Source organism: Notamacropus eugenii, chromosome 3 (assembly GCF_028372415.1).
Source record: "Notamacropus eugenii isolate mMacEug1 chromosome 3, mMacEug1.pri_v2, whole genome shotgun sequence".
In the NCBI taxonomy this organism is placed as follows: domain Eukaryota; kingdom Metazoa; phylum Chordata; class Mammalia; order Diprotodontia; family Macropodidae; genus Notamacropus; species Notamacropus eugenii.
The window spans coordinates 75,035,004-75,054,038 of record NC_092874.1 but is presented as its reverse complement, the minus strand read 5'-3'; the positions used below and the strand labels follow the sequence as shown (position 1 = coordinate 75,054,038).

Here is a 19,035-nt window from a genome sequence, read left to right as displayed (position 1 = left end):
CCAGTGAAACAGGGAGATTATGCTACATGGTAGGTGACTTCAGGAGAATTGCAGTATACAATTTTAAACCGTCTTTCTCCTATTTAAATAATTTTTAAAACAATGTTTTAAAATTGTCTTAAGTTGGACTTTTTTTAAAGAATGCTTTGTTTTGCTGAGATTTTAAAATATACGTTCATTTAAGACATTTAAAACTGTTGGTGGTATGGTCAGCTCAAAAGTTTCAAGGTTAAAATATATCTATTCACACAAGCATGCAATGTAAGTCCTTAGTTGAAGAGTTACAGCTTCATCAGGGTTCCTAGATATTTTTTAATGTTATTATAGTCAGAATCTTGGGTAGTTAGTGATTGAAAGCTAATAGTCTTTGTGGCCACCATTTTCCATTTGTTGAGAGTGGGTGGGGCAGGCATACTGATTGCTAACTTAGGGTAGGAGATGGCAAGAGATGGCGAATACTGGCTCAGCCACAAGTTTGGGGGCCTGAAGGATTTTGGGCTGCACACTTTCATTGCATGGTTGACTTACTGATAAAAACTTCTCAGTAGCTTATGAAGAACATCTGCAGGTAAAGCACATCTACCAGCAGCATTTCTCATTGGCAGGAGAAAGTAGAGTTCAGCAAGGAGCAGTCTGAGGAGAATTTGTGAGCTTGGTGTACTTCTTGGAACAGGCAATTTATTCATGTTTCTGTAATGCTTTTGTGAAAGTGCAAACTGTATGTTATAGAGATTTCCAGGCTTACGTATAGGCCTGTGGAAATCTTAGTTTTTGGTATTTGTGAAGTTCGGAATAAAGAAACATTTTTAAGTGTTGATAGTGATGTCTGGATTTGGTTCAAGAATAAGTATGATATGTAGATTGCATTTATCATGTTATTCATGTTCAAGAAATATTGATTATATTTGAATGTAGTAATAAAACAAATCATGATTTCATGATTTTCAGTGAAATAAGCTAAAATTTTGTTTCATGATTTTCAGTGAAATAAGCTAAAATTTTGTTTCCAGAAGTTACTTACATTTCTATCTCACATGAGTTATTAGGTGCCATATCATTAAAAAATTATACTTGCATGTTTTAATTATGACCAAGCTATTTTTAATAAGAAATATTTAAAATGTAATTTTTAATTTAAAATCTGCTTTCATCCACTGTTAAAGTTGGTCTTTAACCTTAGGGATCTGTGATTTCATTGATTTGTGTACTTGAGCCACTGATGAAGATGATAATGTCTCTGTGCTTTAATTGATGGTTTTTATAAGTTGTCTCCCACTCCCAAAACAAGTTCTGCCAATCCATCAACAAAAGACAGAATCTGTTATCCACACTTACAGTCTTTATAACTTGATAAAACATGCCAGAATTTATGCTACATTTGACATCACCTTCAGGAACCCAGTGTCACTTCTACACCATCATATGGTATCAGAATAGGACTTTATTCAAGGATAAGGTTGGTAATTCAAAGTCATTTAAAAATGGGGATTGTAAAAGGAAATATTCTGAAGCCTTGGTTCCCTTTTCATAATGATTTACTTCAATATAGTACTGAGAAAAGCTAGGTGTTACTTATGAGTGACACCAACTGTATAAATAAATATATGGAACCTTTCTAATTGCATTGATTTGTGTGTGACTTCTTTTGTAACCGTTTAAAAAGCTGAGCTGTAAACACAAAGTAATGAGAATTTAATCACACCAGAAATACTTTGAATTTTTGTTCAGTTTGTGGAAATCATTAACTGTTAGTTTCTGAATTGAAGGAATAACAAATTTTAACACACTAATAGCAGAATAAGAATAAACTTGTTGTATCTGTAACTTACAGTCCCTAAAATTCATTTGAAATTTTATTTTGTTTTACAGTTTGAATTATTTTACAGTCAGCATTTCAGTGGAAGGAAGCTTACATGGTTACATTATCTTTGTACAGGTAAAGTATAAATTATTTCTGACATAACAGACTCAAAGAATCTCTGAACTGGAAGGGGCCTCAGAGGCCAGTTAGTCCAACCTATACCTGAGTGTCTGCTCTATTGGAATACCTTTGGAGAGAGGAAGCCTCTTGAGGCATCCCATTCTCCTTTTGGATAATTCTGATTATTAAGTTTTTCTTTATTACTAACATAAATCTGGCTCTTTGAAACTTCTACCTTTTGTTCTTAATTTCTAATTTCTGGAGCCAAATCGAATAAATCTTATCCTTTTCCATATAATAGGCCTTCAGATACTTAAAGATAACTGAGGTCCCCCTTAAGTCTTGTATCATCATACCAAACATTGCCACTTCTTTCAGCACTCCCTGTTACATTATGATCTCTAGTCCTTTTACACTCCAGGTCATACTCCTCCGGACCAACTCTAGCTTATCATTATCTATTCCTAAATTCTTCTTGTAAACTATAATATATATGAATGTTTTTTTCAAGAATTTTTCCTAGATTTTGGTGTGTGTGTAGAAACCATTCACCTTTGTAGAGTGTCATTTTCAAATCTGATTATACTATCACCTTTTTCTTTCAGGTATCTTTAAAATTTAATTCCTTTCAATGAACAAAAATATATTTTTTCTCTCACCACATCTCCTCCCCCACTAAACATTTACAACAAATACTCAAAGTTAATCAAAACAAATTCCCACATTTTAGGTCCAGATATTTTTATCTCAGTACCTTCAATCCGCTATGAGGGCTTTGCCCTTCAATTTTATCTCAAGTGTCAGTAGTGAAGTTGAAGTATAAGTATGATCAACAAGAACTTTAAAATAACTGTGGTGTCCTGGGTGCTGAGTTTAAGCACTGGGGGTGCAGAGAAAGGCGAGAGCAGCCTGGCCCTCAGGGAATTTGCAGCCTTGTAGGGACGGGGACTGGTTGTCTGATTTTATCTGTGTTGGGAAAGTCCCTCTATCAAAGCAGCGCTGCAGAGAGTGGCCTCGAGCAGGAGTGTCAGACTCAGTAGAAGTGCGATACTAACACAGAAGGATCGGGCTGTTGGGTTAGAAAGCCACATGTTAATTACCAAAGTTCTATTGCCTTTTTACTTGCTTGGTAAAATGTTTCCCAATCAAATTTTAGTCTGATTCCTGCCTTGTAGCCAGCAGTGTGTGTTTGACAGCTGTGCCTGAGAGCATGGATGGTTAAGTGATTGTTCCAGGATTATACTGTTTGTGTGTGTCAGAGGAGGCACTTAAACCAAGGGCTTCCCGGTTCTGAGGCTAGCTCTCTATTCCACACTGCCTCCCTGTGGGCTGTATGCAGTGTCACAAATGCCAGGTGGCTGGTCCTCTGCCTTCCTGAGCCTACAAAAGGGGGTGCAGTATCTGAATTGCCCATTGGGTGGCACTCTCTTTAAACCAACCACCCAAGTAGCCACCTTGGATCCTAAAGGCTTCCATACCTTATTTGGCTGCCAGAGGGCATTTTCCTGCTTCCTGATACTCAGCTGTTCAGACCCATGCCAGCTGGGTTCAGAGTTACCTAGGGAAAGAAATGGATATTATTCACTATATAAAAAATGTGGAATATATCTTCAGTAGTTGTAAACTGTAACTCACATTCACCAATCACCCACCCAACTTCTCCCCTCTCCCAAACCTGCACCACCCCATATATACATTGACCAGACTCAGTGACTTTACATATCCTGGCAACATAGATTATTGAACATAGCAGAAGTGGAAGGAACACAGTATTAAGCATTCCTACGTGGAGCCATCCACACTACTAGCCATCCTGCTCTTTCTGGTTGCCCTCTCAGATCTTCTTGAATGACCTGTGCATCCACATCCTGGAAAGGGAATGAGGAGAGCTGTTTGTATCCCAGCCTCTACCACAGTTCATAAGCTGTGTAGGAGGACAGAGTAGCGGGGGATCCGTGAAAGGAAGCAGCCTTTTTACTCATCAGTCCTGCTGGATTCTTGGTTTCATTGGATCCTGAGTGTAATCCCAGGATGTAGGTTCAGCAAGGTTAAAGGCCACGGCAAGTGCCAACCAGTGAGTGTCTGAAGCAAGATTCAAACTTGTGTCTTCCAGATTCCAAATCCATCAGTCCACCCCCTACTCTCTATACTGCCATTACTGCCTCGCCATATGTTAGGCTCGTTTTACCTCTTTTTTAGCCCTCAAAGTATGTGTGCCATTTCAGCTATACATGGTATTGTGATGGTTTGAAAATGTGATTGCATCTTCCAAAAGTCCTTGGCTCTAGGTTGGGAAGTAACAGAAAAGGTCAAGCAACCACATACGTTTATATTAGCATAATAATTTACAGCAGTAGTTACTCTCCCTCATTTCTTCTAGCTACCAGTATCATGTATTAATTAATTAATGCATTAATACTAGTGAATATTCACATTGGCTACATGTTTCATGTTTTTTGCTTCCCTCTCAAAACCCTCAGCATGGGTTGTTCCACCTATTCCTTGGCTTTAGAATTCTATTAATATTTTAGATAAAGTATATTTATTTCCATATAGGTGTTCAGAAATTTGAATTGAATTTAGTCTTAAAGTACTAAATTATGTCAACCTGACACATATAAATACTGATGTGAATTTGCTGAAATTTACCTGGGCAAGCTTTGTGTTGGATATAGAATCATATTCTTTAACTATCTTTCTAAGGAATGACTGCATATTGGTATTATATTATTATTAGATATAATTATGGAAGGGTTATAATCCAGTTAATTACCATTGCCCTGAATTTTTCATCATTGATACTGAAATGCGTATTTCCATGCCTTATTTGTATTGAAGGTATGCAGTTCATTATTTCAATAATACATTTTGAGTTCTAATAGTATTTTACCTTTTTTCCAAGAAGTTAGGTGTTCCTGTTTGTGTAACACCTTGTGAAGTAGGCAGAGGACGTGATTACTATTCTTATTAAGTGATCATTTAGTTGGCATTTCTTGCCTATGATTCCACACAAGTTTAATAGCCATAAGTATTATTATTTCATTTTTATTTAATTTTAAACTTCATCATATATCTTTGAACCTTTCATTTTGGTTTTGGGAACTAAGATAAAGGACTCAAGTTCCTGGCCTTATGAATTTCCATTTTGATTTTTATTTTAATTCGGCATTTATTGAGCTATAATTATGTATAACATATTGTACTAAATGCTATGACAGATACAATAATCAGATATTCTTATATTAATTCAGTATTTGACATGTTCAAAATCCATGAGGAAACTGTGTGTAAGTTACCATTGTTGTGAAATATCAAAGCTTAGTGTCAGAGCAATAACTTGACATGTTTATTTAAGAAGTCACGAGACATATTGCATGCATACATCCCATAATGATAAACGCTTAACACTGAGACAAACCTCAGAATAGTGAGTACTTTTATGTAAGTCTATAGGAACCGTTTTAGATAATAACCCACTAGAAGCAGTTCAGAATTCATCAGACTTGCTTTTTGTACATAGTGTTATTTAATTTTGTTTTGTAGCACAGTTCTAACCCAACAATAAATTAGCTATTGGCATGTGTTCTGAAAAGACTTAGTCTAGTCCGCTTTTCAGTCCCTTGAGTGCAGTGGTTTGCTCTAACTTACTCATTGAGAAGAAAAAATGCCTCAGTATTCTCATTTCTGTTTTCCATTTGCACTAGGTTTGTTCTTATTATGGACTTTATGGCTTCTAGTTTAAACAGCTTTATTAATAAAGGAAAATAGGAGAGAGCAACAAACCTTGTTCAACACAGATTGAGAATAAAATTGTTGGGAATCATCCATTTATTTGAAAGGGAAAGATAGAAAGAAAGGAGAATATAGACTACCTCTTCTTTTTCTGCCATCAAATGGTATTGTGAGACTCCATGTATGCATAAGCTAGATACATAATATCCATACTGGGATGGGGGGAAAGGGGAAAAAGGTCCAAACTCATATTCCAGCTTCAGATGAATTCATCACATTTACTTAGGATAGAGAACCTTAAAGTTAGTTCTTGTTTTGAACCACTTGGGGGCACTGGAACAACTTGCATTTGCCAGTTTTTAAGCCACAGGTGAGAAGCGATTGTTATGACCTTGGTATATAACTCCTGAGGCTGAGTACTTGAGGCCATCCTAGGGTCCTAGGACCTTTTTTTTTTTTTGAACTCTGCATAGGACCATAGATCTCTAATCCCACTGCTTAATTTTACAAGTGAGGCAATAGCTTCAGTGAAATAATTTAGTAAAGATCACACAGTGGCAGAGTTAGGATTTGAACTTGAGTGCCCTGACTCCCAATTCAGTGGTTGTTCTGCTCTGTCTTCTCTTAAGAACCTTCTGCCTAGGTCACTGGAATTTTGAGGACCAAAATGGTCCTTTGAGCTTGAGTTCAATCGTATAGTCACAGGACACTGGTAGCCCAAGAACCAGTCTGGGTCTGGGGATTTAAGGGAAAAAGTCTTTGTAATATCCTGGCATATTTATGCCTTATCATTATTTTTTTGCATTTGCCAAAATGAAAATCCTCATACCAGCTTTTGTTATAACTTGTATGATTCTTTCTGCCTGTCAGGGTTCTCCCCAAATATCCCTGAGACCTCTAAAATTAGTAGGAGGCTCTCATAACCCCAGACATCTCTGTAAAACTGTAAGTTGCAGGACAGTTGATGATCTGTATTTGAAGAAGGGGTTTGCCTATGTCCCTTTACCTATGAAATCATAGGTCTGGATCCTACTCATTTTCTCAAAGAAGTAATAAAAAAAAAAAACCCATCACTGATTTTGATGAGATGACTCTGAACAATACTTGTGATACTCCAAGGGATAGCCTATATAAATTGTTCGTTCATGGTAGAAAGCCAACTACACGTCACCAGAGAAAAGTGTGTTACCATCTTACATGTGTTTTATGAATTACTTTGAACCACTCTCTTGGAATGTTTGATGGTATCAACTATTTGATAACACTTGGAAAAAACATTCTAGTGGAGCAACTTAGCCAAATCATTGTTTCCCCATTTCAAGGGGAAATTATGAATTATTACTCAGTTGATTTAGGACCACTTGATTCTTCATAACAGTGATCATTTTTATCCTAATTGCAGGTGAAGTTAAAATGAATTATTTGTCCAAACCCTACGTGGCCATGGTGACAACATACCAAATGGCAGTACTACTTGCTTTTAACAATAGCGAAACTGTCAGTTTCAAAGAACTTCATGACATCACACAGATGAATGAAAAGGAATTGGCAAAAACTATCAAATCATTACTTGATGTGAAAATGATTAACCATGATTCAGAAAAGGTATGTATTATGATAATCAGGTAATTTATTACTCTAGGTCACATTTGCCATTTATGTCTTTCTGGTCTTGTCTTTAAAAAAGCTGGGAATTTGAATTCTTCAAAGATACATACTAATTATTATTTCTTCATAATGTTTTCATAAATTTTATAGCATAATGCTTTTAGCTTTTTCCCAAAATGTTGATTAGCATTTGTACATTTTATTAGTATGTTCATTTTACTTTGCATACCTCTATTCTGTTATTTTATTGGTATTGAGTTATAAGCTTCATTAATTTGTACCTTAGGTGTAGACTGATTGTTTTAGCCAGGACAGTTTGTATAGGCATTCCTTTTTTGTCTCTAACACAGTAAAAAGTCAGCAAACCAAAATGTGCAATAACAACAACAATAACCAAAAATATAGTAGTAAGAGTCCTGAACTTGGACTCAAGAAGGCGTGAGTTAAAATTCTGGTTCAGACATTTACTAGCTGTATAAAACACGGCAACTCATTTCATCAGCCTCAGTTTCCTCATCTGTAAAATGGAAGGAATAACAGCACCTACCTCACAAGGTTGTAAGGATCGACTGAGATAATATATGTAAAGTATATTATAAACCTTGAGGCTTTTTATATAAATGCTATTATATTCTAGGTAATTAAATTTTATAGACCATATGACCAGAAATCTTTTGTACATTTCAAATTTTGTATACCTCTACTAAAAATCTTCCTTTGGTACATCATAATTCATGTCTTATCATAATTTAAATGTCACAGAAAGTATTCTATTTAAAGAAATTGCTTTTATATGATGAGCGATCTTTCACTAATTTATCTTTTCTGTAAGAAAAATTTCTACTAAAGTTCTACATATGTGTTTCCTCATGCCATTGAAGTGCCCCAGGGTTCGTAAAAATTATGTCATTTGAACACAAACTCTAGGGATATATTTCTGTGCCGTAATGATCTTGTTTGTTGACCAAAATCAAAGACCATGCAGCTTTTAGCCAAAGACTGCTAGATAAGTTTGGAAAGACATATCACTTGAAAGTTGGCCAACAAATGATAAATTTGGGGGCACAACTACTTGCAAAAACCATTTCAAAACCATTGCAATTTATGTATGGAGTAGAAGTATCCACTCTATTCTGTAATAAGTTGATTTTATAGGTCAGTTTTAAATTTATATTTCTAAAGATATCAGTTACATTATATGGCAAAGAAAGAAGATAGAGATGAACTAGTATGTTCAAATAACTTGTAAGAAATTTAAATTGATAGTATAACCTAAGATACCTTTTTTCTCCCTCAAAAAGTAAGTCTAAGTCTAGTAAGATTGTGGCTTTTAGCTTGGGAGGAAATATAATAAAATTGCTCCATTTTTATGATAAAGTTAAAAGCTGAAAAATTAACTTTTCCCCTTCATGCATTTTACTGAGGTCCAGAATACTGTGGTGACAGTTTGGATCAGATAATTGCTCATCTATATGGTACACATTCTGTGATTAGAATTTTATTTTCCATAATCATGCTGGGAAGTGACACTTAACTTTAATGCAGTGTCAAATATTCTGTTCTACTTAAAATTAATGTGAGTTGTTTCTTTTAAAATGTTACATTATTACTGCTGCCTTGGAATAGTCTGTAAATATGGATTTTTGTTTGCATATTAAGCATTTAAATGTGATTCCAACAGTAGCTTGGCAGCACTTCTAGGCTCTTAATGAGAAAATTCCATCTGCTAATGCTTGCTTTCCATTTTGGCAAAAGTTTTGCTACATCAACTTGACTTTCTTGGATTGTAAAGGGCAATTGGCATTCTTATGTTGGTTTAATAACTTTTATCTGAGAAGAGATGACTTGTTTCTGTGCTTAACCTGTTGAAAAAATGTGATGACTATCAAGAGTGAAAGAGATAGAGCATGAAGGAAAAATTCATAAGAACCAAATTAAAATAGAATGTGGTATTGCGTGCCTGTGGGAGTATTTAGTATGCCCACATAGTGGTGATTATATTTATAGATATTTCCTTATTGTAATTATTATTTAACATTTTTATGCAATATTCAGAATGGTTGTGAAAATAAAATTTAAACATTTGGTATTTAATTTTTTTATGTGTGTCAAGTACCTGAAAATATCATCTACCTAAAATCCAGACACTGGTTTTAAATTCATTAAAAATGAAGTAAGAGAACCAGCTGAGGGGAAAATGAGTTTTTAGTTAAGTCATTAAGGTATGTTGGACTATTAGTTTTAGCTTTTTTTTTTTTTTTGGCTGTTTTGTTTGTCAGATCCCTTAAATTGATATGTAAGCACAAGAAAAAATATCCTAAATAGTTTTTTTAAGTTAAATAGAATTGATAACTGAAGAGTTTAAATAAATTTTATTTGGTACTTAGTTACTATGTTTAATTTTTATAATTTTCTTACCAAGATTGTTACTTGGTGATATTATTTATAAATTGTCTTCTTTCTAAATACAGGAAGACATAGATGCAGACTCTTCTTTTTCATTAAATATGAACTTCAGCAGTAAAAGAACAAAATTTAAAATCACCACATCAATGCAAAAAGACACACCACAGGCAAGTATTTTTTAACTTTTCTCAACTAATTACTAATGTTGGTTTTAACAAAGCATAATGCATAACCTTTTTTTGATTTGTGCCCTAAAATTGACGAAATGTTAAGCACATTCTTTCTGTACAATTTATCATTATTAGCCTTGTAATTTAAGCTACAAGTGAGATACAACTATCTCTTTTGGTAATGTAGTTTCAGAAAATATTGTCTGAAATAAATGGCCAGTTTTTTGTCACATTAAATTTTTAAAATGCTTATCCTGTACATTCTCCTAAGAAATTTTTGCATTTTGGAAGAGTAATTCCAGGGGGGCGGAGCCAAGATGGCGGAGTAGAAACACACAAATACGCTAGCTCCGAACCCACAGCCCATGAAATATCTGTAGAAAAGAGCTGCCAATAAATTCAGGAGCAGGAGAAGCCACAGAAGCGGAGCGGACGTAATTTCTGTTCCAGAGAGCCTGAAAACCTCTCGCAAAAGGTTCTTCGCGCTGCGGACACAGAGCTGAGCCCAGCCCAGCATTGGCTGCTGGCACCGGCGCCAAGAGGAGCAGATCTGAGCAGGCTTCAGGGACAGAATCTCCAGCAGCCGCGCGGGTCCCTCCACCCACAGGTGACAAGGGTTGGTGAGAGGCTCTCTTCAGCGGGTCGAGAGGGGAGTGGGGAGCCCCCATGACTCAGGCCCCCTCGGGAGGCACCAACGGAGGTGAGAGCAGACCAGGGCTCCCAAAGCAGGCAGGAGCCCGGATCCATTGTTGAAGGTCTCTGCATAAACCCCCAGAGGGAACTGAGCCTGTGAGGCGGCCCTGCCCCCACCCGGGCAGCTGAACTTGATCTCACACTGAATAGCAGCCCTGCCCCTGCCCAAAGCCCTGAGGCTGGGAAGCAGCATTTGGGTCTCAGACCCCAAGCGCTGGCTGGGAGGATCAGGAGATGAGGTGGGGGTGAAGAGAATATTCAGAGGTCAAGTCACTGGCTGGGAAAATGCCCAGGAAAGGGAAAAAAACCAAGACTATAGAGGGTTACTTTCTTGGTGAACAGGTTTCTCCTCCCCTCCTTTCTGATGAGGAAGAGAGGTGCTCACCATCAGGGAAAAACACGGAAGTCTGGGCTTCTGTATCCCAGCCCACTCAATGGACTCAGACCATGGAAAAGCTCAAAAAGGGCTCAGAAAATTTTGAAAATTATGTTAGAGGACTGGAGGAAAAACTGGGAAGAGCAATCAAAGACATGCAAGCAAAGTATGAACAGCAGATCAGCACCCTGCTAAAGGAGACCCAAAAAAATGCTGAAGAAAATAGCACCCTGAAAAATAGGCTAACTCAATTGGCAAAGGAGGTTCAAGAAGCCAGTGAGGAGAAGAATGCTTTCAAAAGCAGAATTAGCCAAATGGAAAAGGAGATTCAAAAGCTCACTGAAGAAAATAGTTCTTTCAAAATTAGAATGGAACAGATGGAGGCCATGACTTTATGAGACACCAAGAAATCACAAAACAAAACCAAAAGAATGAAAAAATGGAAGATAATGTGAAATATCTCATTGGAAAAACAACTGACCTGGAAAATAGATCCAGGAGAGACAATTTAAAAATTATGGGCCTACCTGAAAGTCATGATCAAAAAAAGACCCTAGACATCATCTTTCATCAAATTATGAAGGAAAACTGCCCTAATATTCTAGAACCAGAGGGCAAAATAAATATTGAAAGAATCCACCGATCACCACCTGAAAATGATCCAAAAAGAGAAAATCCTAGGAACATTGTGGCCAAATTCCAGAGTTCCCAGGTCAAGGAGAAAATATTGCAAGTAGCTAGAAAGAAACAATTCAAGTATTGTGGAAATACACTCAGGATAACACAAGATTTAGCATTCTAAATTTAGCCTCTACATTAAGGGATCAAAGGGCATGGAATAGGATATTCCAGAAGTCAAAGGAACTAGGACTAAAACCAAGAATCACCTACCCAGCAAAATTGAGTATAATACTTCAGGGGAAAAATTGGTCTTTCAATGAAATAGAGAACTTTCAAGCATTCTTGATGAAAAGACCAGAGCTGAAAAGAAAATTTGACTTTCAAACACAAGAATGAAGAGAAACATGAAAAGGTAAACAGCAAAGAGAAGTCATAAGGGACTTATAAAAGTTGAACTGTTTACATTCCTACATGGAAAGACAATATTAGTAACTCTTGAAACTATTCAGTATCTGGGTACTGTGTGGGATTACACACACACACATGCACACGCACACACACATAGAGACAGAGTGCACAGAGTGAATTGAATAGGATGGGATCATATCTTTAAAAAAAAATGAAATCAAGCAGTGAGAGAGAAATATATGGGAGGAGAAAGGGAGAAATGGAATGGGGCAAATTATCTCTCATAAAAGAGGCAAGCAAAAGACTTTTTTAGTTTGGGGAAAAAGAGGGGAGGTGAGAGAAAAACATGAAGTTTACTCTCATCACATTCCACTAAAGGAAGGAATAAAATGCACACTCATTTTGGTATGAAAACCTATCTTACAATACAGGAAAGTGGGGGATAAGGGGATAAACAGGGTGGGGGGGGCGATGGAAGGGAGGGTATGGGGAGGAGGGTGCAATTTGAGGTCTACACTCACGGGGAGGGACAGGATCAAAAGAGAGAATAGAAGGTAATTGGGGGCAGGATAGGATGGAGGGAAATATAGTTAGTCTTATACAACACGACTATTATGAAAGTCATTTGCAAAACTATACAGATGTGGCCTATATTGAATTGCTTGCCTTCCAAAGGGAAGGGGTGGGGAGGGAGGGAGGAAAAGAAGTTGGAACTCAGAGTTTTAGGAACAATTGTCGAGTACTGCTGTTCTTGCCGCTAGGAAATAAGAAATACAGGTAAAGGGGTATAGAAAGTTATTTGGCCCAACAGGACAGAGGAGAGGATGGAGACAAGGGCAGAGAGGAATGGTGGAGGAGAGAGCAGATTGGTGATGGGGGTAATTGGAATGCTCGGTGTTTTGGGGTGGGGGGAGGGGACAAAGGGGGAGAAAATTTGGAGCCCAAAATTCTGTGAAAATGAATGTTAAGGTGACGGCCGGGCGCGGGGGAGGTGCGGCCCGGCGCCAGGAGAGATGCCCCGCCGAAGGGGGCCCGGGGGCTGCCGGGCCCCTCCGAGACCCGGCCTGGCCGAGGGAGCCCAGCATGGCGCTCTGGGGAGCGAGGAGGGGTGAGTTGGGGGGACACTTCCTCGAGGACCGCCCCCCCCTCACGCCCCGGGCCAGGGGGCCCCCATTTCGCTCGTGCCCTCCTGATGTTGGGGGGCGCCGCCGTTCTGTTGGAAGCCCCGGGCGGAGGCGGGGAGAGCGAGGGATATTCATTCACTTGTGATGGATCTGGAAAGGATAAATCCAAAAGAAGCCAGGGTGTCATGTTCTCAGGAATATGTGCCAGGAAGGAAGCAGTTCTCACACAGAGACCACCAGGTCCATGGGAAGTTCTTGCCTACTCACTCGCTTCTGCTGCAGTCCGCAACCACACCGCCACTCATGGGATCGATGAACTGTCTGTCTGCGAGTTTGAACTGGCTGATTGCCTCTTTAGGGTGTGATGGAAACGTCAGAAACATTTTGCAGCAATGACGTTGCCCAGTCAGATGACCTTATGAAGGCAGCGAATTTCTTGTCAAAGAACTTAACAACTTCCACATGTGGAGGATTTTCTGCATCAAGTTTGGGATTGGACCGGATGGCGTCTGAGGGTCCTTCCTATCCTGAGATTCTGGAAGGTTGAAAGAGAAAAGGATGGAGTAGTTGGTAAAGGAGCACTTGTTGGTTGGTAAGCATTGGTCCAGGTACTTTCCAGAGGGTTGAGCTGTACAGGTCAGGAGACTGGAAAGTCAGGGCAGACTTATTTGGGTGAAAGCAGGTTCTGGAACTTTGGGTACACTAGTGGGAATGTAAAAGTGGAGCTAGATTATAAAAGCTTGGAATGTTTTTCCAGGCTGAGGTGTGGGGACCCTTTTTTGACAAGCAGTGGGGAGGAAGCGATTAATTAGCAACAACTTCCATGGTGGGAGAAATGCTCAAAGGTCCTGGTGGGGGGGGGAAGAAGATAGTGCCTTGCAGAGATGAAACCAACTGGATCATGTGTTGGGGAAAGCATAGAGAGGAATCGTGAGTGGGTGATTCGGGAAGAAAGAGGAGGAGGAAGCACTGAAGGGAAGGCTGAGGACTAAGACTGCCATGTCCAGTAGTCAGTGTGAAAGCCTTGAGAATGGATCCAATCACAGAAGCAGAGAAGATCTCCAAGAACAGAAGCCTGCAGACTGCCATGGGTAGGAGGAGGAAGAGGCATTGGCAGGGTGAGCAGGGAAGGTCAGATGTCCAGGATCACAAGAACTGAGAAAAGCTTAGCTTTGGGATTCAGCATTAGGGAAGGCTGGTTTTACTGGAGTGGTGGTGACCATCGCAGGAGGTGCAGTAAACAGTGCACTGAATGAAGGCTACACTTGTGTAGGCTTTTGGAAGGTAGCTTTTTGGTGCAGTGGATGGAGTGTTGAATGTGAGGTCAGAAAGATGAGCTCAAATGTTGCTTCAGACTAGCTGTGGTTGGCAAGTTACTTAACTTCTGTCTGAAAAGATGCTCCAAATCACTCACTGAGAAATGCAGAGTACTAATCCTGAGGGTTCCATCTCATACTACCATACTGGGAAAGGTGATAGAAAAGGAAAATGAAGATTGTAGGAGGCACCAAAGGAGGATGGGACCATTCTCTACCGCAGGCTGTTATTAGGTCTCTACCCCAAAGAGGTCAAGGAAAGGGAAAAGACCCATACATTTAAAAAAGAAAAACACAAAACATAGCAGGTTCTTGTTACAGCGAGTGGCTATCAGGTACTTGGGGAATGGCTGAACACATTGAAGTGAATAAATGTAATAGAATATTGTTACAATATAAGAAATGACCAAAGGGATAATTTCAGAGAAACCTAGGACGGCTTGTAGGAGCTGATAGAGTGTGAACAGAACCTGGAAGACACTTTATACGATAACACCACCATTGAACAGAAAGACTTTCACGAACATCTTAAATCAGTCACCAGCTGTAACTTCAGAGCACCTCTGGTGAAGTGTGCTACCTGTCGACAGAGGGGATGAATTTATGATACGGAATGAGACAGTTTTGGACATAGCCAGTGTGAGAATTTGTTTTGAGGGTTTAGTTTTTTGATGGAGAGGTGGGCTTTAGAGGGCATGACTGACAGCAGAAGGATGGCTGCTGGGGAAAACAGACAAACAGGTCAGCTTTGAAAGTTACATGTTAAATTATCTATTTAAAAGGAAAAGTCAGTTGTACGGAGTAGAGATTTGTGATTTTACACATCTCTTTTTTCTATTCTACTTTGTATGTGAAAATGCTTGTTTTCTTTGATATTAAATACAGAATAAAAAGAAAAATTAAAAAAAAAAAAGAAAATGAATGTTAAAAGTTAAATTAAAAAAAAAAAAGTAATTTCAGAATTCATCTTTCTTCTCTCTTAATACATGTGTAATTTTATGACTTAGTTCTTTCCAAAAAGAGTTGCCAGCTTTTATATTATAAAAATCCTCTTTACATCTCTAGTAGTTCTTTTTTTACTTTAGATAAAAGCATTTTCTTGAATTGCCATATGTAAAAATCCTATTGTTTAGACCCTGAAGACTTTAAAGTTTACATATTTTTCCCACCCCAGTGATTCATGACATGTAGCTCATGAGCAGTATGGTTGATATCTAAACTATTCAGGAAGCTCCTGAGATCCCAGGGAGCTTACCATTACTACCACTTCTTCTACAATGAGCATATCATCATATCTCACATGGCTACAAGGAAATAGAGTTCCCTTGTTATAGATGAGTGCTTCTCAAAACCAAGGTCCTGCTTTTGGATTGTGATGAAACTGTTAGAAGGTCTTGGAGTCAGACCCTTATGACTGGCTTAGCAGGTGGTGCAGTAGATATAGTACTGGAGCTGGAGTCAGGAAGGTCTGAGTTCAAATCCTACCTCTAACACTTAGTAGCTATGTGACTCTAGGCAAGTCAGCCAACCCTCTCTCAGCCTCAATATCCTTTTCTGGAATGGGGATAATACTACCTACTGATATGATAGAGGGAAAATTATGATCACAGTACCTACCTCTTGTGGTTTAGAGAGGATAAAATGAGATCATATTTGTAATGCACTTTGCAAATCTTAAAGCATTGTATAAATGCTAGTTATTACCATTATCAACAACAGTAATCATATGCCGCCATGTGGTACCCTTCTTAATCTCCATTAGAAGGTGAATTCCTTGAGGGTAGGAACTCTTTTGGCCTTTCTTTGAATCTGAAGTACTTAGCACAGTGTGGAGCACATAGTGCACAGAACAAATGCTTGTTATGTGCATCTTTTCCTTTCTTCATGAACCGTAGCATGCTCTACTTTGGGGAGACTTGCAAAAGAGGCGTGTTCAGGTGCTTTGTCCTTTTTAGTGGGAAAGGGGAGAAGGGGGTGTGGGAAGCATCTTTTAGAACTACAGCTATCTCTCCATATATTCAGCCTCAGCCTCTAGATCAGGATCTCTCACCCCTCACTAGGGCTCTTCAGCCTCCTGATTTGTCTCCTTATTTCCAGATACTTCCCTCTCCAGTCTTCCTCCATATACCTATCAAATAGATATTCCTAAAATACAGATTGTACTTTATGCCTCCACTCAGTGCTCTTCACAGGTTCTTTATTGCCTCTGGGATAAAATGCAGATGCCTTAGCCTGACATTGAAAGCCCCCCACAAAGATTGCCCCCTGCATCTCCATTCTTATTTCATGCTCTCCACTGTGGTCAAGCTGCCCTCCTAGCTGTTCTTCCTAACATTTCATCACTCACCTCTGTACCTTTCCAAAAGTGGTCTTCCCTATCCAAAAACACTCCCTTTTCATCTTTATCCTACAGAATCTCTGTATTCAAAGAAGAATTTAGGTTCCATATGAGACCTTTTCCTAATTTCCTCACCCCCATTAACACTTTTTCTCTTGAAATTATTTTGGATTTACTCGTTTATGAAATAATATATCCCTCCATTTGAATGTAAACTCCCTGAGGTCACAAACTATTTCATTTTCATCACTGTTGCTCCAGTATGGTACCCATCACATAGTATGTGTTTAATAAATGATTGTCGAATTAAATTGAATTCAATGGGGCCACCAGGAGGAAGTTGGGAAATTATTCTCCTAAGTGATAAAACACAGCCATTATCTATAGGCAATATTTTTTATAACTAGAGAACATGGCATTAGTAATTTGGGGAGGCATGTAGTAACTATTCAATAATTATTATTTATTAAAATTTTGAGTTTTGAATTACAATTAAATATATGTTAGGATATTTACATCTATTATTAACATTTTTTTCCTGATGATATAGGAGATGGAACAGACTAGAAGTGCTGTAGATGAAGACAGGAAAATGTACCTTCAGGCTGCTATAGTCCGCATCATGAAAGCTCGAAAAGTGTTGCGGCATAATGCTCTTATTCAGGAGGTAAAGGAAAATGGAAATGTGTAATATAAGATTGTTGTAATATGCTAAATTCATTTTCAGTAATTGCTTGCCTACAGTGTAATATGACTAAATCTCTCAGTAGTGTCATGAAATGCTTCATTATTAGCATCTCAATGAGAATAATCCTTTTTGTTCACATATATTCACAGCTGATTATTCTGAATAATCAAGATTAGCTATACAATGGTCCTTGATCTCACCAAATTATATTGCAAGGTCCTTTTTGTTTGATTAATTATTTAAAGAGGGTTAACCCCATACCAAGTGCCAGATTTTGGGGATGGTCATTAATGATTTCTTGAATCTCATTTACATTTTCTACTTAATCCATCTTTTCAGGACGTCTCTCTAATTCTTAACGTCAAAATAACAAATACTGCATTCATAATCATTTTGGTTTTATTTACATGAAATTTAATTTAGAACAAATTTCACATTTGTTTAAATGTCTGCTTGGATGCTAGTCATTTTCTTAACTGAGGTCTCAGAGTTACTATGTCTGAACTCAGTATCTGTTTGTCTAAAATTAGTACCCTAATCTTGAAGAAAGAGGTGGGAACCAGATAGAAGATAAGGTTACCCACTCCCATTATATTGCTTCCTAAACGTAAAACAAGGTAGTTATTTATGTAACAGGGTATTAAAAATTGATTTAACTTTGTGCTGTTTATTTCTGAGATAGATAGAACCTATATTTATTTGAAAACAAAATCAGAAACTGAAGTTTTAACAATAAATTTTTAAAATTTGACACACTGTATGTTAATAAGGCTAATTACTTAACACTAACTTGAAATCGCTTATTTTTTCTTTCATAGGTTATTAGTCAGTCAAGAGCTCGGTTTAACCCAAGCATTAGCATGATCAAGAAGTGCATTGAAGTTCTGATAGACAAACAGTACATTGAAAGAAGCCAAGCATCAGCAGATGAATATAGCTATGTGGCGTGATGGTGCCAGCTGCCCAGCAGGTGCGCTTTGAAGAAGATCACAACTGTCACCATTTGGTGTGTCCTGTGGGAAGAAACAGGCTTGTGCCTCTGTAGTTGGTCACCTGGCAGCCCCTGTTTTTCTGCTGTTTACAACATCACCAGTGCCACGTCATGAGCGTCAATGAAAATGCCTATAGATGTTTCAAGCTCATGTCATTATGACATTTCTTAAAACTTTACTAAATGAATGAGTGAAGTATTGCTGAAATGTGGAAATTTGGTTGGGTACCATGCTTTTTTTTTCTCCCTCACGTTTGCAGTTGATGTGTTTTTTTTAATGTATCTTAAAAGGACATAAAGTAAAAACCTAAATATTGTAATATGACAGATAACCTAATAATTGTATCTACATTAAAATGACAAACATGATATTGCTGCTTGTCGAATAAAAAAAATAAAGAAATGGAATGCTTTTTTATGTTGATGACTGCCAGGTTGATTATGGATTAATATATAAATGCCCATGACCCTTCAGAGCATTTAATATAGAATCATTATATTTAAATCATTTAGGTCACTTCTACTATAGTTCAGACTCTAAAATAAAAGGAAAAACCCAGATTTCCAATTCATAGGTGTTAAAGTGTATATTTTGTTTTAATTGATTAGAACACTTAAGAAAAGCATTGGGTGAAGCTAATTT

General features: G+C 37.9%; 1 protein-coding gene across 5 annotated transcripts in view; it reads left to right on the top strand.

The window, feature by feature from the left end:
- Window positions 1–18,800, top strand: part of CUL2 (cullin 2) — a 116,098-nt gene extending 97,298 nt beyond the window's left edge. For all 5 annotated transcript variants that reach the window (XM_072651999.1, XM_072652000.1, XM_072651998.1 and 2 more), the window contains exons 17-21: window positions 1,870–1,936; window positions 7,056–7,258; window positions 9,733–9,834; window positions 17,264–17,380; window positions 18,220–18,800. In XM_072651999.1, the coding sequence (XP_072508100.1) occupies window positions 1,870–1,936; window positions 7,056–7,258; window positions 9,733–9,834; window positions 17,264–17,380; window positions 18,220–18,351 (621 nt within the window). In that variant the 3' untranslated portion in view covers window positions 18,352–18,800. The remainder of the gene's footprint in view (window positions 1–1,869; window positions 1,937–7,055; window positions 7,259–9,732; window positions 9,835–17,263; window positions 17,381–18,219) is intronic.
- Window positions 18,801–19,035: the final 235 nt, after the last annotated feature.